This window comes from Palaemon carinicauda, chromosome 11, assembly GCF_036898095.1.
Source record: "Palaemon carinicauda isolate YSFRI2023 chromosome 11, ASM3689809v2, whole genome shotgun sequence".
In the NCBI taxonomy this organism is placed as follows: Eukaryota; Metazoa; Arthropoda; class Malacostraca; order Decapoda; family Palaemonidae; genus Palaemon; species Palaemon carinicauda.
In genome coordinates, this window is record NC_090735.1 from 7,341,823 (window position 1) to 7,369,397 (window position 27,575).

A 27,575-nucleotide genomic window follows, 5' to 3' on the forward strand; every position below is an offset into this window, starting at 1 on the left:
TTCCTGCTTTCTGATTGGTTAGAATTATCTTCTCCAACCAATCAGCGATCACGAAACTTTTCCGAGTGAAAAAGGCACCCCTGCGAATCGGAGCAAATCTGCCTCACAAAAAAAATTGACTATAGTCTTACCTGTTTATTTTATCTTAGCGAATCGCGCATGAGAATACTGCTATTACTGAAATCATTTAATTTAAAGGCTTAAGAGGCCACTCATGAATGGCAGAGGCAAAGGGATAGTGACATTGCCCTATCGAGTAGCAAAAGTCCCTAGAGACTAACCATATATACATATGATCAGCGCCCAAGTTCCCTCTCCACCCAAGCTAGGACCAAGGAGGGCAAGAAATGGCTGCTGATGTCTCAGCAGATAGACTTAAGGTACCCTGACACTTGCACGGACTTTTTGCCACGAATTTGTCGTGGCAAGTCGTGACATTTTGTGGCACGATCTGGAAGATCAAAAAAAAAAAAAAAAAAATTACCTCAGAATCACAGCTGACACGAACTGGCACGACGAGTTCACGCATAGTATGCGCATAGTTTGCGCACTTCCTGCATCGTCCCGACGAGTTTACGAACAGTTCACGCATAGTTCACGACCGGGTCACGAAATTTTGTCGTGTCCAAAATTTTGAACATTTCAAAATTCTCGTCACAACATGCCACGATGTTACGACGGGTATACGAATACTTCACACCAGTTCACGACGAGTTCACGCCAGTTCATGACTCGAGTCGTGACAGGGCGTGCCACAAATTCGTGCAAGTGTCAGCCTGGCTTTATAGGCTCACCCACCTGATCCTTTGCTCACAAGGATGGTGAGGTTGCAGCAACAAAAGAAACTAATTAGTTTGAGCGGGACTCGAACCCCAGTCTGTAGGGACGTTACCACATCGGCCACCACAACCTTTTAAAGAGGAATTAATCGGATTGTCAAAGCATTATAAAAGTTAGATATGCACTACCGTCGGCCAAAAGCTTGCACGTCGGATTTGAAACTTCTCAGGAAATGGAAGAAAACTGAATTTTCAAGCAAGAAGTCGCAAGTATAAAATCCGATTCACATTTAGGAAGATTTTAGACTTTCCCGGGGAAATTCTGAAATCTCCAAATTCGCTTTTATTGGCTTATAAGTCTTAAACAATATTTTGAATATGTAAGGCAGATTTTATGTTTTCTAAGCCTTTCAGACTCCTCGAGATTTCTATCTACATTCAATTGATTTTTCCCGCTCTGCGATGAAATTATATTGTATTAACATTTATGCGTCCTAGTGGATTTAGTATATTCATTATAAATCACCCTTTATGTACGTACTTGGTATATATATATAATATATATATAGTATATGTGTGTACATATACATAACTATTGTTTGTATATATGTATACTCTATATATTTATCTATATTCGTGTGTATATATCTATGTGTGCATATATATATATATATATATATATTAATCACCATTTCATCTCTCTCTCTCTCTCTCTCTCTCTCTCTCTCTTTATATATATATATATAATATATATATGTAATATATATACTATATATATGCATAATAAATAAACTTCTTTCTCATTCAGCCATAAAACATTCTTTTTACGACGGAAACCAAATATTGTAAAAAAAAATAAGAATACATTCACCGTCATATATATGAGCATATTCATATATCATAAAGTTACTGGAGGGAAAATATATATCATAATTAGAGTGACATCATATAAAATAAAACAGTATCCCTAGTTATCTGTATTGCTAGTGAAAGATGATACCAATTTTAAGATTACTGTATCTTCGTATTTGCTTATTCTCTCTTGGGGAAAATAGAACAGCAGAATTCTTTTACATATATATTCGGTTATCCTTTACCCCAACAATTATACTAGAGTTCCCCTTAAAGCCCACTTTAATTATAATTGAACTCATTTTCCTTGAAGGCTCATAGTTTACCAGGCTCTATTCTCAGCCACTTAAGACAACGAATATTGTTTATGTACAAAACAGCTGGCGTTGTTTAAGTGACGGGCAAGAAGGCGGCTCCCCCTGTGGCGGACGCTCGCGTATCTTAATGATTATCTGGAATACGAACAGCTTCTTCTTGCATCGCCTGAGGCGACAGCTGGGAAAGGAGAGAGAGAGAGAGTGAGAGAGAGAGAGAGAGGATTGTTTCTATAAATACATTGGCAAGCCATCAAAAAATCTAAAAAGATTTCCCTGGCATAAGATCTGAAATACAACTTCATATGTATCATGAGCATTTTTGGAGAGAGAGAGAGAGAGAGAGAGAGGAGAGAGAGAGAGAGAGTGGGGAAGGGAAAAAGAGAGCAAGTGAAATAGGGTGCTGGGTAGAGTAAAGGCGCCAGCAGTAGGTGGCTATAAACATATTCCGGCAATAGTACTTGCGTCAGGTCCCTTAGGGAGCGATGAGCTCTAAATTGGGGGCCATAAAAGGGAAGAGGGGAGCTGCCCACCGAAGTCGTGGTGTCTTAGGATGCAACAAAGACTCCTTATTATGCATCATCATCGTCCCTCTCTCGAAGAGATGGAAAGGAGAGAGAGAGAGAGGGGAAGCAAGAATGGATCCAACAACTGGCCCCATTTCGCAAAGGAGGTGCTTTTGCCATTCCAACTTACTCCTTTTCGGAGATTCACTCCGGCATTTCTTTTTTTGGTGGGAAAGGAAATACATTTCCACAGGTATGACATGAAATTCTCCGAGAAGTGAAATGAGTAGGGTTGTGGTGGCCTCTTGGAAATGTCCTTGCCTGGTGATCGCCAGCAGGGTTTAAACTTTTAAGGTAATTACGTTAGTTTTTGACGTAATTTTCATGGTTTTCAGGGTAATTTTTAGAGGTAATTTTAAGGTAACTTCGATTTTACTAGCTTCAAATTTAAGGAAATTGAAAAACCTTTAAGGTAATCTTAGGTAAAAATCAGTATTTAAGTAATGGCCAGATGCTCAAATTTAAATCCTGATCGCCAGACACAAACTCATTAGTTTCTTTAGTGCCTATAGGTCCTACCTACTGAATCATCAGCAGCCATTGCCTGCTCCTCCTGGTCCTAGCATGGGTGGAAAGTGGGCTAAGACTCAGACCATATGTATAAATGATCATTTTTTAGGGCATTGTCCTGCTTGCAAGGGCAATGGTACTGTCCTTTGACTAAGCCATTCATAAACGGCCTTTAAAGCCTTTAAACCTTTAATGGAAGTGTGTGAGGCCAAAGAATGAATCAGTATTCGATATTTAGGTTTAATGTTACTGTGTTCTTGAAGCAATTTGTCTGATCTACTGGAAGATGCCTTTGTAGAACGTTGGGACAAAATGCAAAACTAAATCTTACAAGTTAAACGGACACATGAACACCACCCTAACTTAAGGTTCCCAATCTAACCTAACTAAGGTTCTCTACCTAACCTAACCGAAGGTTCCCCACCTAACATAACCTTTAGATTCCCTACCTAACCTAACTCAAGTATCCCCACCTAACCTAACTTAAAGTTCCCTACCTAACATAACCTAAGGTTTTCTACCTAACTTAACCTAAGGTTTCCTGCCTAACCTAGGAGCCGTCTCCTTACATACTTACCTATGGGGGGCGGGGGGGGGGGGGCCTTACGCCTGCTGCCACCCGTATCCGTAGTGTACCCTCTCCTAACTTACCACAATCACCCCTATTGGTACTCTTACACAATTGCGAATAATTTAACTCACCCTAAGGGAACTTGACTCTGACAAAGTTGTGGAATGATCTTTCTAATCGGATAGTTCAATCAGTAGAACTTCAAAAGTTCAAAGTTGCTGCAAATATTTTTCATGTTGAATAGGCTGACGTAAGTTTCTTTTCCTAATTCATTTATGTAATATGTATTTTAATGCTGTTACTGTTCTTAAGATATTTTATTCTAATTATTTATTACTTTTCATATAGTTTATTTCCTTATTTCCTCTCCTCACTGGGCTATTTTTCCCTATTAGACCCCCTTGTGCTTATAACATCCTGCTCTTCCCACTAGGGTTGTAGCTTAACTATCTCATTTCATCACCACAGCTGCTACACACTGAGATGTTTGTTGCCATATTGATAGTATGGCAAAACTCTTACAGACAATTTTAGAAAATTTTAGATAATTCTAAAATTCTATTTCAGACTTATTCATATCTATCTAGCTTTTAAAAATACAAAATAATACAATACATGAATTCTGAATTTTAGTCGAAATGACCACAGCTGCTACACACACTGAGATATTTATTGACATATTGACAGTATGGTATAACTCTTTCATGTAAAATTAGACAATTTTAGATAGTTTAAAAATCTATTTTAGACTTTTATCTTTCTAGATTTCAAAAATACAAAATAATGCAACAAATGAATTCTGAATTTTGGTCTAAATGACCGCAGCTGCTACACACACTGAGATATTTATTGACATATTGACAGTATGGTATAACTCTTTCATGTAAAATTAGACAATTTTAGATAGTTTAAAATTCTATTTTAGACTTTTATCTTTCTAGATTTCAAAAATACAAAATAATGCAACAAATGAATTCTGAATTTTGGTCTAAATGACCGCAGCTGCTACACACACTGAGATATTTATTGACATATTGACAGTATGGTATAACTCTTTCAGATAAAATTGGACAATTTTAGATAGTTTAGAATTCTATTTTAGACTTTTATCTTTCTAGATTTCAAAAATACAAAATAATACAACACGTGAATTCTGAATTTTGGTCGAAATGATGACCATGATTTTGATATATGACGAGACTGCAATCGGTGGATTGGGTCCAATAAATCTGCATCAATAAACGAGTGAAAAATAGCTAACAAAGGTCGGGTGAGGTGACGCCAAACGTTCTATTTGAAATACTCATAATTGAATCCCAGTTCTGACGAACTCATAAGTGATTTCGTCAAATGAAAATATCCGGGGAGATTTTCAATATGATTTCATATTCCGTGTAAAATTGAATTTAATGACGATTCATTTTATTAATAATTGACATGATTAAATGTTGGAGTATGCTAGATTTAGCCATTTCCTAATAGTCATCAGTGAGTGGATGACGGAAAAGAAAGTATTTAAAAGGCAATAACTGCATAAATTGAATTTCTTCTGAATAGGAAAAAAATTATTTATAGTGAATCCTTTTCAAAATCTGTCTTTTCCCCTTGCCTACACATACACACCGAATAGTCTGGTCTATTCTTTACATATTCTCCTCTGTTCTCTTACACCTGACAACATTGAAATTACCAAACAATTCTTCACCCAGTGGGTTACTGCACTGTAATTGTTCAGAGGCCACTTTCCTTTTGGTAAGGGTAGAAGAGACTCTTTAGGTGTGGTAAGCAGCTCTTCTAGAAGGACAGTCTAAAATCAAACCATTGTTCTCTAGTCTCGGGTAGGGCCATAGCCTCTGTACCATGGTCTTCCATTGTCTTGGATTAGAGTTCTCTTGCTTGAGGCTCAGGCACACTATTCTATCTAATTTCTCTTCCTCTTGTTTTGTTAAAGTTTTCATAGTTTTTATAAGAGATATTTCTTTTTATGTTACTGTTCTTAAAATATTTTATTTTTCCTTGTTTCCTTTCCTCACTGGGCTATTTTCCCTGTTGGAGATCCTGGGCTTATAGCATTTTACTTTTCCAACTAGGTAGTAGCTTAGCAATTAATAATAATAATAATAATAATAATAATAATAATAATAATAATAATGATAATAATAATAATAATAATAATTGTATGCTGGTAAAATCAGTCCTTCAGATCATGATGTACTCGAAATAGACCATAATTGCCGAATATTCACTGAAGTAGTGGTATATCTAGACTTTCCAGAGGGGGACGGTGGCAAGAGGAATACATTTCTTCATTTTCAATCATGGAAAATAGGACAATGAGATCACAGAAAGTACAAACGATGTATGTTTATGCAAATGTATTCAAATGCCTGTTCGTACATCATAGATATAGCCTGCTACATAGAAATAGAAGTCAAGGATGATGTAAGATGTAGCCTATAGTCAATTTCTTTTAATGAGGCACATTTACACCGACTCGCAGCAGTGCCCTTTTAGCCTGGAAAAGTTTCCTGTTCGCTGATTGGTTAGAATTATCTTGTACAACCAATCAGCGATCAGGAAACTTTTTTCCGAGCTAAAAGTGCACCGCTGCGAGTCGGTGCAAATCTGCCTCGCAAAAAAAAAATTTACTATTGAATTCCTTGATATTTCTATCGAATTTTTAAATCTTATTGTGACGTCATCTTGCTCTGGGGGCCTGGCTTTGAGAAAATTTGAATTTACACTACATCAGTATGATTTTAAACTGTAGCCTGGGTGTTTTTTTTTTTTAAGAATATATAAAATATTTCGCCCTAATCTCATGTAAAACTTTGTGTACTTACCATCATCTTATCCTGGTCCAGTGAGATATGTTTTGAACGAATTTGAATATATAATTACAATCTGCTCTTAAGATGGGACCTAGTCTCCATTCAAATAAACATACTTCCATTCCGCCCACATGGGCGTAATACCAAGTTTGCTTGAAATATACTCGGTGGTTGTGGTGGCATATTGGAAACGTCCCTCCTAGCGAACGTTGGACTGGGGTTCGAGTCCCGATAAAGCTCGATGGTTTCTTGTAGTGTCTGTAACCTCACCATCCTTGTGAGCTAAGGATGGTGGGTTTGGGGGAGGCCAGGACCCACTTAGGGAGCCTACAGATCTACCTGCTAAGTCATCAGCAGCCATTGCCTGACTCTTCCTGGTCCTAGCTTGGGTGGAGAGGAGGTTTGGGCGCTGATCATATGTATGTATGGTCAGTCTCTATATGATTGTTTTGCTAGCTAGGGCAATGCCACTGTCCTTTGCCTCTGCCATTCATAAGTGGCTCTTAAACCTTAAATCTTTTGGAGAACTATACGCAATACAGGTAACCGGACTATCAGACGACAAACTCCTGTCAGAAAAGCTCACCTACTTTCAACATCAAGGGATTTTTAAATAAATTTGAAAAATCTAAATTTAATTCTTAGGTTTTTTACTTTTACGTACTGCTAAAATATTAAAGGAAATTTGTTTTATAAAAAAAAAAAAAAAAAAACACTTTCGTTAAATGCATCTGTCTTTTGAGATTTATGTTTGTTTTTTTTTTTTTTTTTTTTTTTTTTCCTTTTTTCTGTTTTTTTTTTTTAACGAAACATCAAGAACGCTTTCTCTTGATTTTTCCTCTTAGTAGTCTGTGATCGCCTAGTGGCTCATCCTCCCCGAGCAATATTCCATAGAAATTAACACTTTCGTTAAGTGCATCTTTGTCTTTTGAGATTTATGCAACTTACGAGTGATACTAATCTAATTTAACATGACCAGAGTCCTGATTTTTTCTAAATTATCGAAATCTCAACATTTTATTTTACTTTTGTGAGTTTTGTTACGCTTTTTGGTGCTATAATAACAAAACTGTCCCCATTAATAGAATAGTGCTGATATTTTGTTTAATTTCGCTATTCTAGTGAAAAGTATGAATATTGAAAGTAAGTAGAAAAAGGTTTTGAATTGATTCAGGGATTCTCTTTTATGTATATATATATATGTATATATATATATATATATATGTGTGTGTGTGTGTGTGTGTGTATATATATATATATATATATATTATATATGTATATATATACATATATATATATATATATATGTGTATATATATACATATATATTAATGTATATATATATATATATATATATGTATATATATATGTATATATACATATATATAAATGTATATATATATATATATATATATGAAATTTCCCCCTTCTACAGAATAAAAAAAATCTGCATACATGATACTAATCCAATATTACCATGATATCGAGAATGACCACAACAGACAGACTTGGCTCCGCCCCCCGCCCCCCCCCCCCCCCCCATGTCATCTGGCCTTTTTTAGCGTTTAGAGCACAATAACCCAACTAATTTCCCCTTCGGATCTATCGTGTCTGAAAGCCATTAAAACTTGCGGGGTGTTTACACAATGTCCAGTTCTCTGTAATGAAAGTTATAAATCTAAAACGCAGCCTTACGTTGAACTTGCAAAGCATTTAGCCATAGTTTAATTGCATAATGAGTCTTAATTGCTTTTGTGTGCCTGGCTACCGCTTTTAAAGTTGAAGTTTCGGAGCTGGCTATTTGCCCGTTATTTCACGCTTTGCAGGAAAAATAGGGAAGTTCTTGAAAGCGTTTACACTTAATGTTTTTTTTTTTGTTTGGTAAGAATAATCCCCCCCCCCCCCCCCACCACCACCACCACCACCCATTCTCATTACCTTATGTACACATTTGTTGCAAATGTATTTTTGAATGTTCAACTAATGTTAGGAGTCATTTCTGATTTGATTCCATTTTTTCTACTTCTTTGTTTTGAGATCGTTCTGCTAAATTAAATTCGACTTTTCGTCAAAAATTTCTTTTCTCTGGCCTTCCTGTGTCGTGTTTACTTAGTGTTTATTTACTTTCACGATGTATCATTGAATCCCCTTCAGAAATTTACCTTCTTCTATGTTGTCTCCTCCAGAAATTTGACCTGTGCGGATTATTATTATTATGATTTCTAGCTAAGCCACATCCCTAGTTGGAAAAGCAAGATGCTATAAGCCCACGGGCTCCAACAAAGAAATATAGCAACAACAAAGCAGATATTTCATATGTAAACTATAAAAAGACTTATGTGAGTCAGTTCAACGTAAAAATATTTGCTGCAAGTTTGAACATTTGAAGTTCTCTTGCTTGAGAGTACACTTGGGCACACTATTCTACCTTATTCCTACTCCTCTTTGGTCTGTTAAAGTTTTTATAGTTTGTGTAGGAAATGTTTATTTTAATGTTGTTAATGATCTTAACATATTGTTTTTGCTTGTTTTCTCTCCTCACTGGGCTATTTTCCCTGTTGGAGCCCATGGGCTTAGGATCGTGTTTTTCCAACTAGGGTTGTAGCTTAGGAAGTAATAATAATAATAATAATAATAATAATAATAATAATAATAATACAGTGTACAAGCATGTGCGGTACACGTGCGGTACAGACCATAACATTCTCCAGGTTACTCATCTTGTGCTCTGAGACACCTGATACAATTGAAACTATTCATCTTTCATTTCCTAACAAGGAAAGTCTATGAATTGATTCCATTCATACAACGTACGAAAACGTAAATGGAAAAGTTCAAACTTGCAGAAAATGTTCTTATGTTGAACAGGCTGACATAAGTCTATTTGAAGTTTATATATGAAATATCTGTTTTAATGCTGTTATTGTTTTTAGAATATTTAATTTCAATGTTCATTACTTCTTATATCGTTTATTTGTGTCCTTATTTCCTTTCCTCACTAAGCTATTTTTCCTTGTTGGAGACCTTGGGCTTATAGCATCTTCCTTTTCCAACTAAGGTTGTAGCTTAGCTAATAATAATAATAATAATAATAATAATAATAATAATAATAATAATAATAATAATAATAATAATAATAATAATGATACTTTGCAACTAAATATTTCCTGATATTTGCATCAAACAATTAATTAATTACTGCTATTATACACCTGGTAGCTATTCTCACTTATTTTGTGTTCTGAAATCATAGAAATTCCCACATTTCTTTTGAATTAATTGAAACTCTAAGAATTAGAAACTAGTTCAGGTCATATTTGGCATTACTCTTTTCAACCCCAAAATCATAAGTTTCTTACCTCCAACCCATTCACGTGAGGGCTAAAGTTCTACTGAATGGGAATATCTGGAATGTTGAAATCGCTTCCTGGAACTTGTGTCTAGTAGGGGAGACTGGCTAATTCCCATTTGTCCCTTTTAAAACTCAGGTTAAGCAATTTAGAATTTATGCATGTGACTGGTAAGGTTTAAACTTTTAAGGCAAATACCTTAATTTGAGGTAATTTACATTGTTTTAAGGAAATATTTAAGGCAATTATTTAAGGTAATATTGGTTTTAATTATATTTTTAAGGTAATTTCGGCTTTACTAGTTTTAAAATTTAAGGAATTTGGAGAAGTTTTAAGGTATTCTAAAGTAAAAAAGCAGCAGCGTCTTAGTTTGAGGTTATTTACATTGTTTCACGGTAATATTTAAGGTAATGGTATTTCTTAAAGGTAATTTCAGTTTTACTAGTTTTTAAATTTAAGGAAATTGGAAAAGTTTTAAGATAATCTAAAGTAAAAATGCAGAATCATCTAAGGCAATGGCCTGGTGGCGCGATGTCTTTGAGCTTTTAAATCAATACTTCTCCAATCATCATCTCCTACTTCACTAGAAGAGTTGGAAGACCCAGGCCTACATTGCTGAGAACTATGAATTATTATACTATTACTCAATACAAATTCTAATCAAACTACGTATAACCAACTATTTTCTTGTTGATAAAATAATTCCGAATAAGTATATAGAAAAAAAACAGAGTTGACAATTTTAGGTTTCGTCTATAAGCGCACGTGACGTCAAACTCCGAGTTTCAAAACTAACTTTTTCGTTGAAAATTTCGTTTTGATATTTGCAAAGGAAGTCAGTTTTAAACGTGTCGGCTTTTTTTCTTTTTTTCTTTTTTTTCTTTTTTTTTCGCCTCCATACTGTGTGTAGCTAAAACAGAAAAAAAGCCTTTAAATCCTTTCCTAAATAGGCCATGAAACTACTGGAAGATTAATATTCTTCTTATATATTATCTTTTAAAAATTTGATACAAAATCAGAAATAATAGTTACTATAACATTTCGACCACATGATTACTTTTAACTATTGCTAAAACAGTAACTGAAATAATATATTCGTCGAGTGAAAATATCGTTTTTTAAAGTTTTTAGAGACGATTAACGTACAAGTTTTTTTAACACTTGAAGATAAAATATGTCTTAACTAAATATATTTTATATCTTATTATTAGCTTTTATATAAAAGATGCTTTATCCAATATTTAATATATATTTACTTAATGTTCTATTATTAGCTGTGTTTCAACTTCTGAAGTAAGGTAAACTCCATTATGCAAACCTTTTATATATTTAAAGGCTACTCATGAATGGCAGAATCAAGGGACAGTGACATTGCCCTATCAAGCAGAACAATGCCCTAGAGACTGACCATATATACATAGGATCAGCGCCCAAGTCCCCTCTCCATCAAAAGAGGGCCAAGCTATGGATGCTGATGGCTCAGCAGATAGACCTATAGGCTTCCCCAAACCTCCCATCCTTAGCTCACAAGGATGGTGAGGTTGCAGCGTCCAAAGGCCAGTCTAGCGTTCACCAGTCAGGGACGTTACCGCATCGGTCACCGCAGCCCTATGGTGGGTGATGTCTCCTTGAAAATATATACTGAAATCTGTAAAAAACTCATTGTGATATCCCATAAAAAAACGAGAGGAGGCACAGATGTGATTCATCATCATTATCATCTCCTACGCCTATTGACGCAAAGGGCCTCAGTTAGATTTCACCAGTCGTCTCTATCTTGAGCTTTTAAATCAATAGTTCCCTATTCAACATCTCCTAATCCACACTTCATAGTCCTCAGCCATGTAGGCCTGGGTCTTCCAACTCTTCTAGCGCCTTGTGGAGCCCAGTTGAAAGTTTGGTGACCTAATTTCTCTTGGGGAGTGCGAAGAGCATGCCCAAACCATCTCCATCTACCCCTCATCATGATCTCATCCACATATGGCACTTGAGTAATCTCTCTTAACCTGATCTTCCACTGTCTTGGGTTAGAGTTTTCTTGCTTGAGGGTATTCTCGGGTACACTATTTTATCTTATTTTTCCTCTTCGTGTTTTGTTAAAGTTTTTATAGCTTATATAGGACATTTCCATTTCAATGTTACTGTTATTAAAATATCTTATTTGTCTTGCTTCCTTTCCTCACTGAGCTATTTTTCCTGTTGGAGCCCCTGGACTTATAGCATCCTGGTTTTCCAACTAGGGTTGTAGCTTAGCAGTTAATAACGATAATGATAATAAGATATGACTAGCTAATACAATTCTTGCACCGTACATTTGCGATTGTGGAGATTAAAAGTGAAGCCCTACCGATATTCAAGAAGATAAAGGTTGTGGTGGTCTATAGGAAACGTCCCTACCTGGCGTTGTGTTGGACGGGAGATCGAGTCATACTTAAACTCAATAGTTTTTTGTATTTCCTGCAACCTCACCATGCTTGTGATCTAAAGATTAGGGGTTTGTGTGAGCCCATAGGTCTACCTGCTGAATCATCAGCAGCCATTGCCTGGCCCTCCCTTGTCCTAGCTTGGTGGAGAGGGGGCTTGGGGTTTGTGTGAGCCTATAGGTCTACCTGCTGAATCATCAGCAGCCATTGCCTGGCTCTCCCTTGTCCTAGCTTGTGTGGAGAGTGGGCTTGGGGTTTGTGTGAGCCTATAGGTCTACCTGCTGAATCATCAGCAGCCATTGCCTGGCTCTCCCTTGTCCTAGCTTGTGTGGAGAGAGGGATTGAGCGCTGATCAATTAATAATAATTATGATAATAATAATAATAATAATAATAATAATAATAATAATAATAATAATAATAATAATAATAGACCAAAGATCTGGTAGTGATTTCAGTCTTTTGAAAGCATTTTAAACGTTACAGATACTCTCTCAGCAAAGATCTAGCAGTAATATTAATCTTCTAGAAGCGTTTTAAGCGTTATCATATGTATATATAATCAGTCTCTAGAGCATTATCCTGTTATAACATTGTCACTGTCCCTTGCCTCTGCCATTCATGAGCGGATTTTAAACTACTAATGAGGCTTGCTATGCGAAGATTACACACCACTTAAATTCATGTCATTTAAACGAACTCTTAAGCCCACAGATGGCGCCGTAAGCCAGGGATTTGAATAGCTCCAAAGTTCAGTTTCAAAAGGGCTAATGTTTTCTGTCGATTTTCTTAAGCCTTGGCAATTCTTAAAGCAATAAATGCTGCCTTGATTGCCGTGTCTCTGAGCCTTTAGTCTCATATGATAATGTTTTTGTTTTTTTTATTTAAATTTAAAACAAGTATTAAAGACCAATACATGCGTTAGAGCTACTGAATATTAAGGTCTTCCTGGATTCACCTAGAATAATATCTTTACTTGAGTATTCCATACTCACTAACGGATCCAGTGGTTGGGGGGAGGTTTGCACGGGTAGTGCCCCCCCCCCCCCCCACCCGCACCACCTTTCTAAGGCAAAAATGTTTTACTGTTGGACGAGGGGATTCAGCGGGGAAAAAAAAGTTTGGTTTTACCAAAAAAAAAAAAAAAAAAAAAAAAAAAAAAAAAAAAAAAAGTTTTATTGTTAAACTTAGGTTTTTATGGAAAATAATCATTCTGTCAGTTATCTGTATTTTCCGGTTTCATCCTTCATTAAGTTATTTTGCTTTTTACTAGTTTTTTCTACGACGGTCCTCTTGCTAAAAATGTATATACTATTTGCGAGTCAATATTTGGATGTGAATTTAATATATTCACGAGCATTAAGGACAAAACCACTCTAATTTCAAACTTAATAATACATAAATATACACATTATCCAAATGAAATCGTATTCCCTTCAATGGACTAGTGGTTTTAATTTATTTTCGCTTTTGCATTAAAGGAACTTCCCCTTGTGTCTTTTTTCTCGAAACAGTTAATTTGAAATCACAAACTATTTGTGGCTGAAAGTATAAAAATCGCGTTTGTTAATGCTAATATCATCATCATCATCATCATCATTTCAGCCTTCAAAAGTCCTTTGTTGGATGTAGGCCTTCCCCAGGTTCCTCCACAGACTTCCATCCCGATTTATTCTGTGCCACAATTGCTTATGTTGGTCTAAGTCATCTCGCAATATCATAAGTAGTTCGAATTAAAAAATTTCAGCCATATATATATATATATATATATATATGTGTGTGTGTGTGTGTGTGTGTGTATACACATATATACATGTGTGCGTGTGTGTGTATTTATTTTTTTCGTTTACGCGTAGCTCTCTCCGTCTCTCGGATAAGGGGGAGACTCAGTAGTCATACTCTGGTGAGAGGAGTGAGCGCCAACCGTGCTAAGTGTGTATATCTATTCAAATATTTATCTGTCATTTTGACGGGTCGTGTATATTAGTGTTAGAATAGATATATATATATATATATATATATGTATGTACACACACACACACATATATATATATATATATATATGAGTATCAATAGATTTCCACCCAGTTTCAGTAATAAAGAGATAAGAACTAATTTCCATGTGTCTTCTTCTTTAATGAGTATCTATTTTCCTTTTTTAAAGTAGACCTACCACTAATATCACCCAAAATGTAATGCTTTTTTAAAATGAAAATCATAATCCAAACATAACATTTGTGCTGCTCCACATTCTAATAACTTATTCGTGCTCTCTCAATTCCATTTATGCCAGAATTTTCGGTGACACTTTTCCAACCGTTACCTTAATTTACAGTATTTTCATGTAATGGCCAATTTAGCAAGAAAACTTTGCTTACAAACAATAATGCGCTTATTTACATGAAGAAATAAGAGTTACACTCACATGTAACGCATTTTTAGGGATTAAATATTTCAGATGAACTGGTCGTAGCCGTAATCTGGCTGCCAACGATGAAAGAAATATTTTTCTCCTGAGAACACAATTTTAAAAGTTGCGACACGACTGGGGGAGGAGCAAATGAAAACACAGGGTTCAAGCACCAGGATTTTTTTTAATATAAAAGAAGAAGAATATCATGATACTGAGGATGTCAGAGACACTTAGGATACGCGGATGAATGGAAGCGAGTTGGAGGTAGATAGCCTAGCATACTTCAGAGAGTTCGATGGAAATCAGCTTCTTATCAATACTTCTCACACATTGAGAAGATTGACCGTATTATCATTATTATTATTACTACTTTCTAAGCTACAACCTTAGTTGGATAAGCAGGATGCTATAAGCCCAGTGACACCAACAGGGAAAATAACCCAGTGAGGAAAGGAAACAAGGAAAAATTAAATATTTTAAGAACAATAACAACATTGAAATAAATATTTCTTACATAAACAATAAAAACTTTAACAAAACAAGAGGAAGAGAAATTAGATAGAATAGTGTGCCCGAGTGTAACTTCAAACAAAAGAACTCTAACCCAAGATAGTGGAAGACCATGATTAACTATATATTAATATGTATTTCTCTTTCTATAGACTGACTATATTCATAGAGGATTAATTGTCTAAATTCATCAAAGGATAGCCAGTTCCTTGCGATGCGCAGGCCTTTTGCGTCAATAGGCATAGGAGATGATGATGATGATAAGTATGTACACTGTTAAAAAAAACCGTAACTTTAACCTGAAATTCTCCGTAAAAATATACTGTTCTCAATTGTATTTCAGTAAAATGCAGGCGACCGTAATTTTTACCTTATTTTGTTATCTTTTACGGGTTGGTAACCGCAAAATCACTCTTTTACGCCAATATATCCGTTTTTTAAATTGTGGAAATCCTGAAATAAATGTTTCCAGACATTTGCCGTTTTCTTAATACAAATTTCAACAGTGTATGTATGTCTTAAAGTATGCGTAAGCATACACACGTATTAACATCTATATACATAACGCTGAATATGTAATGACATTTATAATGATTGCTGTGATAGTACTGCGATTTTGATCAACAACACAGCCGTTACTTGTTACAGATACGGATATTAGTGTTCAACCGTTCATCAGGTTTCGAGCAATAATATCCGCGTAGGCAGTGCCTAAAATGACCGCCATTTCTATAATGAATGATCGTAAAATGCCGAAACCCAATGAAGTATTTGGGCCGAAAATGGAGAACGAAAATTTATGTGCGGCATAAATTCTCTCTCTCTCTCTCTCTCTCTCTCTCTCTCTCTCTCTCTCATATGACAGTGTTTTGTGAATATATTAAATAATTACAGTTGAATTAAGGGTGTCCTCTCTCTCTCTCTCTCTCTCTCTCTCTCTCTCTCTCATATGACAGTGTTTTGTGAATATATTAAATAATTACAGTTAGATTAAGGGTGTCCTCTCTCTCTCTCTCTCTCTCTCTCTCTCTCTCTCTCTCTCTGTGATATGACAGTGTTCTCTGCTTATATTAAATATCTTAGATAATTACAGTTAGATTAAGGATGCTTGCTCTCTCTCTCTCTCTCTCTCTCTCTCTCTCTCTCTCTGATATGACAGTGTTCTCTGCTTATATTAAATATCTTAGATAATTATAGTTAGATTAAGGGTGTCCTCTCTCTCTCTCTCTCTCTCTCTCTCTCTCTCTCTCTCTCTCTCTCTCTGATATGACAGTGTTCTCTGCTTATATTAAATATCTTAGATAATTACAATTAGATTAAGGGTCTCCTCTCTCTCTCTCTCTCTCTCTCTCTCTCTCTCTCTCTCTTTCTCTCTCTCTCTCTCTCTCTCTCTCTCTCCTGTTAACCATTTATCTGTAAGAACACCTTCTACGTTAACAAATGCAATCCTGCGCATAAGTTGAAACCGTTTATAGATCACCTTTAGACTTGATCAACCTTTAACTCAACTCTATAAGTATTCAAGTCTTTAGCAGCTGTGTTAGTTAAATCCTATGGTTTTCCCATGTTCAAGGATTCTCATTTGCATATGAATATATATCATCATCATCATCATTATTCGTAACTAGTTCACTGGAGAACACAGGCCTCAGACATGCTTTTCCACTCACGTCTGTTATTATTATTATCATTATTATTATTATTATTATTATTATTATTATTGCTTGCTAAGCTACATGTTGATGGTCTGTCTATTCCAGCATATTTTCTTAGCTTGTTAATCCATTGTCTTCTCTTCCTTCGCCTGCATCTTTTGCAATTTCTATAGAACCAATCTGTTATTCATAATGTCCGTCTATCATCTGTCATTCTCATTATATGTCCTCCCCATGTCCATTTATTTGTCTTACATATTGTTAGTGTGCTTCCGTGTCCATGTTCTTTTTCTGTCTCCTAGTTTTATTCCCATCATTATTCTTTCCATAGCTTTTTAAGGTGTAACTACCTTGTGCTCTAAGGCTTTAGTAAGGCTCCAATTTCTGATGCACAAATTGATACTGGTAGGACCTTCTGATTGAATACTTTTCTTTTTAGAGAAAGTGGAAATTTAATTTTCATAATCCCATTTTGTTTACCAAAAGCTCTCCATTCCATGCTTATCCTTCTTTTTATTTCGGTCTCATGTCCTGGGGAAACAATTACTGCTTGTTCCAAGTATGTATATTCACCCAGTAGCATATATCTTTGTAGCAGCCCTGAATCCGGAGTGGTAGTAACACAGCTGAGGAGGAGAGGCGTCATCCAATGACTGTTGAGGGCGTTGGGGTGGCACATGTAGGTAATGTCTGGCATAGTCGCTGCCCAGGCATGTTTTTTATGTCAATGAGTGTCTCACTAAAAGAGGGAAATGATAAATATTTCAAGACATTTCCAATACTTCATTAGAAAAGAACTGTGATATAGAAACTTTTGTTTATTTTTCTTTAATTCCGTCTGTCCTGGTAGATTTCATAAAGAATAACTTTTCAGATGCTGCTCCTAATCGAATTACTTAGAAATACTTTGGCCTTCATAAAATGTTCATTTCCCCTTGAATATCCATAGATATAAATGGGAAATCAGGCCTAAAATTGAAAATTACCTTTTTTTTTTTTTTTAATCTCGGCGCTTCTAGCCTCTGCACCATGGTCTTCCACTGTCTTGGGTTAGAGTTCTCTTGCTTGGGGGTACACTCGGGCACACTATTCTATCTCATTTCTCTTCCTCTTGTTTTGTTAAAGATTTTATAGTTTATATAGTAAATATCTATTTCAATGTCATTATTGTTCTTAAAACATTTTATTTTTCCTCGTTATCTTTCCTCACTAGGCTGTTTTCCTTGTTTTCGATCGTGGCTTATAGCATCCTGCTTTTTCAACTAGGGTTGTGGCTTAGCAATTAATAATAATAATAATAATAATAATAATAATAATAATAATAATAATAATAACAAACTGCTTTTCAATCATCTGATGTAAACGTGCTTTATCATAGTATTTATTTAATTCACTGTTCGTTGTGTTTTGTACGTTTGCGTTAATAGAAGCAATTTCTGTGTTATGTGCTTCAGGCAACCGCAGAGTTAGCCACTTCCAAATGGAAGGTCTATAGTTCATTTCTTTTAGCGAAGCATATTTGCACCGACTCGCAGCGGTGCCCTTTTAGCTCGGAAAAGTTTCCGGATCGCTGATTGGTTAGAAGCACCGACTCGCAGCGGTGCCCTTTTAGCTCGGAAAAGTTTCCGGATCGCTGATTGGTTGGACAAGATAATTCTAACCAATCAGCGATCAGGAAACTTTTCCGAGCTAAAAGGGCACGGCCGCGAGTCGGTGCAAATATGCATCGCTAAAAGAAATGGACTATAGTTATAATTCACCACTAATTACAGGATTTACATCAGGATAAAGTAGGGAATTTGCTGAAATTTGCTTTTGTTATTGCAGAGCAAACCGCTTTTGTATCGTTTTGAATATTACGAGAAAAAAAAAGAATTATGTTTGGGGGTAAAATCTTGCTCATCTACGCTCTTAAAGATACCGTCATTTTAATCGGAAATTCTCCGTAAAAATATACGGTTCTCAACCGTATTTTTCTCAAATACAGGCGACCGTATTTTTTACTCTACTTTGTTATTGTTTTTTTACTGGTTCGTGACCGTAATATCAGTACTTCTCGTTAATAAACCCGTTTTTAAACTATACATCCCTGGCAACATTTATTCCAGGATTTTTACCGTTGTTTTACAGAAAATTTGTAACAGTGGATACGCTTAAAAATTTGCCTTTAAAACGGTAAAAATCCTGAAATCATTGTTGCCAGGTATTTCCCGTTTTAAAAACGGATATATTGACGTAAAGGAATGATATCACGGTCACCAAACCGTAACAGATAATAACAAAGTAGGGTTAAATTACGGTCGCCTGTAAGTTACTGAAATACGCCTGAGAACAGTATATTTTTAGGAAGAATTTCAGATTAAAATTACGTTTTTTTAACAGTGGGTGATATTAGAAAATCAATAAGTAATCGAAATTCCGATTAAAACAGCGATTTTTTCGACAGTTGGTGTTAGAAAATCAATAAGTAATCGAAATTCCGATTAAAATAGCGATTTTGTTTAACAGTTGGTGTTAGAAAATCAATAAGTAATCGGAATTCTAATCAAAATTACGATTTTTCTTAACAGTGAATGTTGTTAGAAAATCAATAAGTAATCGAAATTCCGATTAAAATAGCGATTTTGTTTAACAGTTGGTGTTAGAAAATCAATAAGTAATCGGAATTCTAATCAAAATTACGATTTTTCTTAACAGTGAATGTTGTTAGAAAATCAAAAAGTAATCGGAATTCTAATCAAAATTACGATTTTTCTTAACAGTGAATGTTGTTAGAAAATCAATAAATACTCGGAATTCTAATCAAAATTACGATTTTTCTTAACAGTGAATGTTGTTAGAAGATCAATAAGTAATCGGAATTCTAATCAAAATTACGATTTTTCTTAACAGTGAATGTTGTTAGAAAATCAATAAATACTCGGAATTCTAATCAAAATTACGATTTTTCTTAACAGTGAATGTTGTTAGAAAATCAATAAGTAATCGGAATTCTAATCAAAATTACGATTTTTCTTAACAGTGAATGTTGTTAGAAAATCAATAAATACTCGGAATTCTAATCAAAATTACGATTTTTCTTAACAGTGAATGTTGTTAGAAGATCAATAAGTAATCGGAATTCTAATCAAAATTACAATTTTTCTTAACAGTGGATAAAGTTAGAAAATCAATAAATAATCGGAATTCCGATTAAAATAACGATTATTTTATTAACAGTGAATGTTGTTAGAAAATCAATAAGTAATCGGAATTCTAATCAAAATTACGATTTTTCTTAACAGTGAATGTTGTTAGAAGATCAATAAGTAATCGGAATTCGAATCAAAATTGCGATTTTTCTTAACAGTGGATAAAGTTAGAAAATCAATAAATAATCGGAATTCCGATTAAAATAACGATTATTTTATTAACAGTGAATGTTGTTAGGAAATCAATAAGTAATCGGAATTCGAATCAAAATTACGATTTTTCTTAACAGTGAATGTTGTTAGGAAATCGATAAGTAATCGGAATTCTAATCAAAATTGCGATTTTTCTTAACAGTGAATGTTGTTAGGAAATCAATAAGTAATCGGAACTCTGATCAAAATTGCGATTTTTCTTAACAGTGAATGTTGTTAGGAAATCAATAAGTAATCGGAACTCGAATCAAAATTGCGATTTTTCTTAACAGTGAATGTTGTTAGGAAATCAATAAGTAATCGGAATTCGAATCAAAATTGCGATTTTTCTTAACAGTGAATGTTGTTAGGAAATCAATAAGTAATCGGAATTCTAATCAAAATTACGATTTTTCTTAACAGTGAATGTTGTTAGGAAATCAATAAGTAATCGGAATTCGGATCAAAATTACAATTTTTCTTAACAGTGAATGTTGTTAGAAGATCAATAAGTAATCGGAATTCGAATCAAAATTGCGATTTTTCTTAACAGTGGATAAAGTTAGAAAATCAATAAATAATCGGAATTCCGATTAAAATAACGATTATTTTATTAACAGTGAATGTTGTTAGAAAATCAATAAGTAATCGGAATTCGAATCAAAATTACGATTTTTCTTAACAGTGAATGTTGTTAGGAAATCAATAAGTAATCGGAATTCGAATCAAAATTACGATTTTTCTTAACAGTGAATGTTGTTAGGAAATCGATAAGTAATCGGAATTCGAATCAAAATTACGATTTTTCTTAACAGTGAATGTTGTTAGGAAATCGATAAGTAATCGGAATTCGAATCAAAATTACGATTTTTCTTAACAGTGAATGTTGTTAGGAAATCAATAGGTAATCGGAATTCTAATCAAAATTACGATTTTTCTTAACAGTGAATGTTGTTAGGAAATCAATAAGTAATCGGAATTCGGATCAAAATTGCGATTTTTCTTAACAGTGAATGTTGTTAGGAAATCAATAAGTAATCGGAATTCGAATCAAAATTACGATTTTTCTTAACAGTGAATGTTGTTAGGAAATCGATAAGTAATCGGAATTCGGATCAAAATTACGATTTTTCTTAACAGTGAATGTTGTTAGGAAATCAATAAGTAATCGGAATTCGGATCAAAATTGCGATTTTTCTTAACAGTGAATGTTGTTAGGAAATCAATAAGTAATCGGAATTCGAATCAAAATTACGATTTTTCTTAACAGTGAATGTTGTTAGGAAATCAATAAGTAATCGGAATTCGAATCAAAATTGCGATTTTTCTTTACAGTGAATGTTGTTAGGAAATCAATAAGTAATCGGAACTCTAATCAAAATTGCGATTTTTCTTAACAGTGAATGTTGTTAGGAAATCAATAAGTAATCGGAACTCTGATCAAAATTGCGATTTTTCTTAACAGTGAATGTTGTTAGGAAATCAATAAGTAATCGGAATTCGAATCAAAATTACGATTTTTCTTAACAGTGAATGTTGTTAGGAAATCGATAAGTAATCGGAATTCGAATCAAAATTACGATTTTTCTTAACAGTGAATGTTGTTAGGAAATCGATAAGTAATCGGAATTCGAATCAAAATTACGATTTTTCTTAACAGTGAATGTTGTTAGGAAATCAATAGGTAATCGGAATTCTAATCAAAATTACGATTTTTCTTAACAGTGAATGTTGTTAGGAAATCAATAAGTAATCGGAATTCTGATGAAAATTGCGATTTTTCTTAACAGTGAATGTTGTTAGAAAATCAATAAGTAATCGGAATTCGAATCAAAATTACGATTTTTCTTAACAGTGAATGTTGTTAGGAAATCGATAAGTAATCGGAATTCGAATCAAAATTACGATTTTTCTTAACAGTGAATGTTGTTAGGAAATCAATAGGTAATCGGAATTCTAATCAAAATTACGATTTTTCTTAACAGTGAATGTTGTTAGGAAATCAATAAGTAATCGGAATTCGGATCAAAATTGCGATTTTTCTTAACAGTGAATGTTGTTAGGAAATCAATAAGTAATCGGAATTCGAATCAAAATTGCGATTTTTCTTTACAGTGAATGTTGTTAGGAAATCAATAAGTAATCGGAACTCTAATCAAAATTGCGATTTTTCTTAACAGTGAATGTTGTTAGGAAATCAATAAGTAATCGGAACTCTGATCAAAATTGCGATTTTTCTTAACAGTGAATGTTGTTAGGAAATCAATAAGTAATCGGAATTCAAATCAAAATTACGATTTTTCTTAACAGTGAATGTTGTTAGGAAATCGATAAGTAATCGGAATTCGAATCAAAATTACGATTTTTCTTAACAGTGAATGTTGTTAGGAAATCAATAGGTAATCGGAATTCTAATCAAAATTACGATTTTTCTTAACAGTGAATGTTGTTAGGAAATCAATAAGTAATCGGAATTCGGATCAAAATTACAATTTTTCTTAACAGTGAATGTTGTTAGAAAATCAATAAGTAATCGGAATTCGAATCAAAATTACGATTTTTCTTAACAGTGAATGTTGTTAGGAAATCGATAAGTAATCGGAATTCGAATCAAAATTGCGATTTTTCTTAACAGTGAATGTTGTTAGGAAATCAATAGGTAATCGGAATTCTAATCAAAATTACGATTTTTCTTAACAGTGAATGTTGTTAGGAAATCAATAAGTAATCGGAATTCGGATCAAAATTACAATTTTTCTTAACAGTGAATGTTGTTAGAAGATCAATAAGTAATCGGAATTCGAATCAAAATTGCGATTTTTTTTAACAGTGGATAAAGTTAGAAAATCAATAAATAATCGGAATTCCGATTAAAATAACGATTATTTTATTAACAGTGAATGTTGTTAGAAAATCAATAAGTAATCGGAATTCGAATCAAAATTACGATTTTTCTTAACAGTGAATGTTGTTAGGAAATCAATAAGTAATCGGAATTCGAATCAAAATTGCGATTTTTCTTAACAGTGAATGTTGTTAGAAAATCGATAAGTAATCGGAATTCGAATCAAAATTGCGATTTTTCTTAACAGTGAATGTTGTTAGAAGATCAATAAGTAATCGGAATTCGAATCAAAATTGCGATTTTTCTTTACAGTGAATGTTGTTAGGAAATCAATAAGTAATCGGAACTCTAATCAAAATTGCGATTTTTCTTAACAGTGAATGTTGTTAGGAAATCAATAAGTAATCGGAACTCTGATCAAAATTGCGATTTTTCTTAACAGTGAATGTTGTTAGGAAATCAATAAGTAATCGGAACTCTAATCAAAATTGCGATTTTTCTTAACAGTGAATGTTGTTAGGAAATCAATAAGTAATCGGAATTCGAATCAAAATTGCGATTTTTCTTAACAGTGAATGTTGTTAGGAAATCAATAAGTAATCGGAATTCTAATCAAAATTACGATTTTTCTTAACAGTGAATGTTGTTAGGAAATCAATAAGTAATCGGAATTCGGATCAAAATTACAATTTTTCTTAACAGTGAATGTTGTTAGAAGATCAATAAGTAATCGGAATTCGAATCAAAATTGCGATTTTTCTTAACAGTGGATAAAGTTAGAAAATCAATAAATAATCGGAATTCCGATTAAAATAACGATTATTTTATTAACAGTGAATGTTGTTAGAAAATCAATAAGTAATCGGAATTCGAATCAAAATTACGATTTTTCTTAACAGTGAATGTTGTTAGGAAATCGATAAGTAATCGGAATTCGAATCAAAATTACGATTTTTCTTAACAGTGAATGTTGTTAGGAAATCAATAGGTAATCGGAATTCTAATCAAAATTACGATTTTTCTTAACAGTGAATGTTGTTAGGAAATCAATAAGTAATCGGAATTCGGATCAAAATTGCGATTTTTCTTAACAGTGAATGTTGTTAGGAAATCAATAAGTAATCGGAATTCGAATCAAAATTGCGATTTTTCTTTACAGTGAATGTTGTTAGGAAATCAATAAGTAATCGGAACTCTAATCAAAATTGCGATTTTTCTTAACAGTGAATGTTGTTAGGAAATCAATAAGTAATCGGAACTCTGATCAAAATTGCGATTTTTCTTAACAGTGAATGTTGTTAGGAAATCAATAAGTAATCGGAATTCGAATCAAAATTACGATTTTTCTTAACAGTGAATGTTGTTAGGAAATCGATAAGTAATCGGAATTCGAATCAAAATTACGATTTTTCTTAACAGTGAATGTTGTTAGGAAATCGATAAGTAATCGGAATTCGAATCAAAATTACGATTTTTCTTAACAGTGAATGTTGTTAGGAAATCAATAGGTAATCGGAATTCTAATCAAAATTACGATTTTTCTTAACAGTGAATGTTGTTAGGAAATCAATAAGTAATCGGAATTCGGATCAAAATTGCGATTTTTCTTAACAGTGAATGTTGTTAGGAAATCAATAAGTAATCGGAATTCGAATCAAAATTACGATTTTTCTTAACAGTGAATGTTGTTAGGAAATCGATAAGTAATCGGAATTCGGATCAAAATTACGATTTTTCTTAACAGTGAATGTTGTTAGGAAATCAATAAGTAATCGGAATTCGGATCAAAATTGCGATTTTTCTTAACAGTGAATGTTGTTAGGAAATCAATAAGTAATCGGAATTCGAATCAAAATTACGATTTTTCTTAACAGTGAATGTTGTTAGGAAATCAATAAGTAATCGGAATTCGAATCAAAATTGCGATTTTTCTTTACAGTGAATGTTGTTAGGAAATCAATAAGTAATCGGAACTCTAATCAAAATTGCGATTTTTCTTAACAGTGAATGTTGTTAGGAAATCAATAAGTAATCGGAACTCTGATCAAAATTGCGATTTGTCTTAACAGTGAATGTTGTTAGGAAATCAATAAGTAATCGGAATTCGAATCAAAATTACGATTTTTCTTAACAGTGAATGTTGTTAGGAAATCGATAAGTAATCGGAATTCGAATCAAAATTACGATTTTTCTTAACAGTGAATGTTGTTAGGAAATCGATAAGTAATCGGAATTCGAATCAAAATTACGATTTTTCTTAACAGTGAATGTTGTTAGGAAATCAATAGGTAATCGGAATTCTAATCAAAATTACGATTTTTCTTAACAGTGAATGTTGTTAGGAAATCAATAAGTAATCGGAATTCTGATGAAAATTGCGATTTTTCTTAACAGTGAATGTTGTTAGAAAATCAATAAGTAATCGGAATTCGAATCAAAATTACGATTTTTCTTAACAGTGAATGTTGTTAGGAAATCGATAAGTAATCGGAATTCGAATCAAAATTACGATTTTTCTTAACAGTGAATGTTGTTAGGAAATCAATAGGTAATCGGAATTCTAATCAAAATTACGATTTTTCTTAACAGTGAATGTTGTTAGGAAATCAATAAGTAATCGGAATTCGGATCAAAATTGCGATTTTTCTTAACAGTGAATGTTGTTAGGAAATCAATAAGTAATCGGAATTCGAATCAAAATTGCGATTTTTCTTTACAGTGAATGTTGTTAGGAAATCAATAAGTAATCGGAACTCTAATCAAAATTGCGATTTTTCTTAACAGTGAATGTTGTTAGGAAATCAATAAGTAATCGGAACTCTGATCAAAATTGCGATTTTTCTTAACAGTGAATGTTGTTAGGAAATCAATAAGTAATCGGAATTCAAATCAAAATTACGATTTTTCTTAATAGTGAATGTTGTTAGGAAATCGATAAGTAATCGGAATTCGAATCAAAATTACGATTTTTCTTAACAGTGAATGTTGTTAGGAAATCAATAGGTAATCGGAATTCTAATCAAAATTACGATTTTTCTTAACAGTGAATGTTGTTAGGAAATCAATAAGTAATCGGAATTCGGATCAAAATTACAATTTTTCTTAACAGTGAATGTTGTTAGAAAATCAATAAGTAATCGGAATTCGAATCAAAATTACGATTTTTCTTAACAGTGAATGTTGTTAGGAAATCGATAAGTAATCGGAATTCGAATCAAAATTGCGATTTTTCTTAACAGTGAATGTTGTTAGGAAATCAATAGGTAATCGGAATTCTAATCAAAATTACGATTTTTCTTAACAGTGAATGTTGTTAGGAAATCAATAAGTAATCGGAATTCGGATCAAAATTACAATTTTTCTTAACAGTGAATGTTGTTAGAAGATCAATAAGTAATCGGAATTCGAATCAAAATTGCGATTTTTTTTAACAGTGGATAAAGTTAGAAAATCAATAAATAATCGGAATTCCGATTAAAATAACGATTATTTTATTAACAGTGAATGTTGTTAGAAAATCAATAAGTAATCGGAATTCGAATCAAAATTACGATTTTTCTTAATAGTGAATGTTGTTAGGAAATCAATAAGTAATCGGAATTCGAATCAAAATTGCGATTTTTCTTAACAGTGAATGTTGTTAGAAAATCGATAAGTAATCGGAATTCGAATCAAAATTGCGATTTTTCTTAACAGTGAATGTTGTTAGAAGATCAATAAGTAATCGGAATTCGAATCAAAATTGCGATTTTTCTTTACAGTGAATGTTGTTAGGAAATCAATAAGTAATCGGAACTCTAATCAAAATTACGATTTTTCTTAACAGTGAATGTTGTTAGGAAATCAATAAGTAATCGGAATTCTGATCAAAATTGCGATTTTTCTTAACAGTGAATGTTGTTAGGAAATCAATAAGTAATCGGAACTCTAATCAAAATTGCGATTTTTCTTAACAGTGAATGTTGTTAGGAAATCGATAAGTAATCAGAATTCGAATCAAAATTGCGATTTTTCTTAACAGTGAATGTTGTTAGGAAATCAATAAGTAATCGGAATTCGGATCAAAATTGCGATTTTTCTTAACAGTGAATGTTGTTAGGAAATCAATAAGTAATCGGAATTCTGATCAAAATTGCGATTTTTCTTAACAGTGAATGTTGTTAGGAAATCAATAAGTAATCGGAATTCGAATCAAAATTGCGATTTTTCTTTACAGTGAATGTTGTTAGGAAATCAATAAGTAATCGGAACTCTAATCAAAATTGCGATTTTTCTTAACAGTGAATGTTGTTAGGAAATCAATAAGTAATCGGAACTCTGATCAAAATTGCGATTTTTCTTAACAGTGAATGTTGTTAGGAAATCAATAAGTAATCGGAACTCGAATCAAAATTGCGATTTTTCTTAACAGTGAATGTTGTTAGGAAATCAATAAGTAATCGGAATTCGAATCAAAATTGCGATTTTTCTTAACAGTGAATGTTGTTAGGAAATCAATAAGTAATCGGAATTCGAATCAAAATTACGATTTTTCTTAACAGTGAATGTTGTTAGGAAATCGATAAGTAATCGGA

The 27,575-nt window shown here is 33.3% G+C and overlaps 1 protein-coding gene across 1 annotated transcript in view; it reads left to right on the forward strand.

Moving 5' to 3' along the window:
• Positions 1–669: 669 nt before the first annotated feature.
• The window catches only part of LOC137649886 (seminal vesicle secretory protein 2-like), a 38,406-nt gene continuing 11,500 nt past the window's right edge, over positions 670–27,575 (forward strand). The window contains exon 1 of the mRNA XM_068382827.1: positions 670–821. Within this exon, the coding sequence (XP_068238928.1) occupies positions 670–821 (152 nt within the window). The remainder of the gene's footprint in view (positions 822–27,575) is intronic.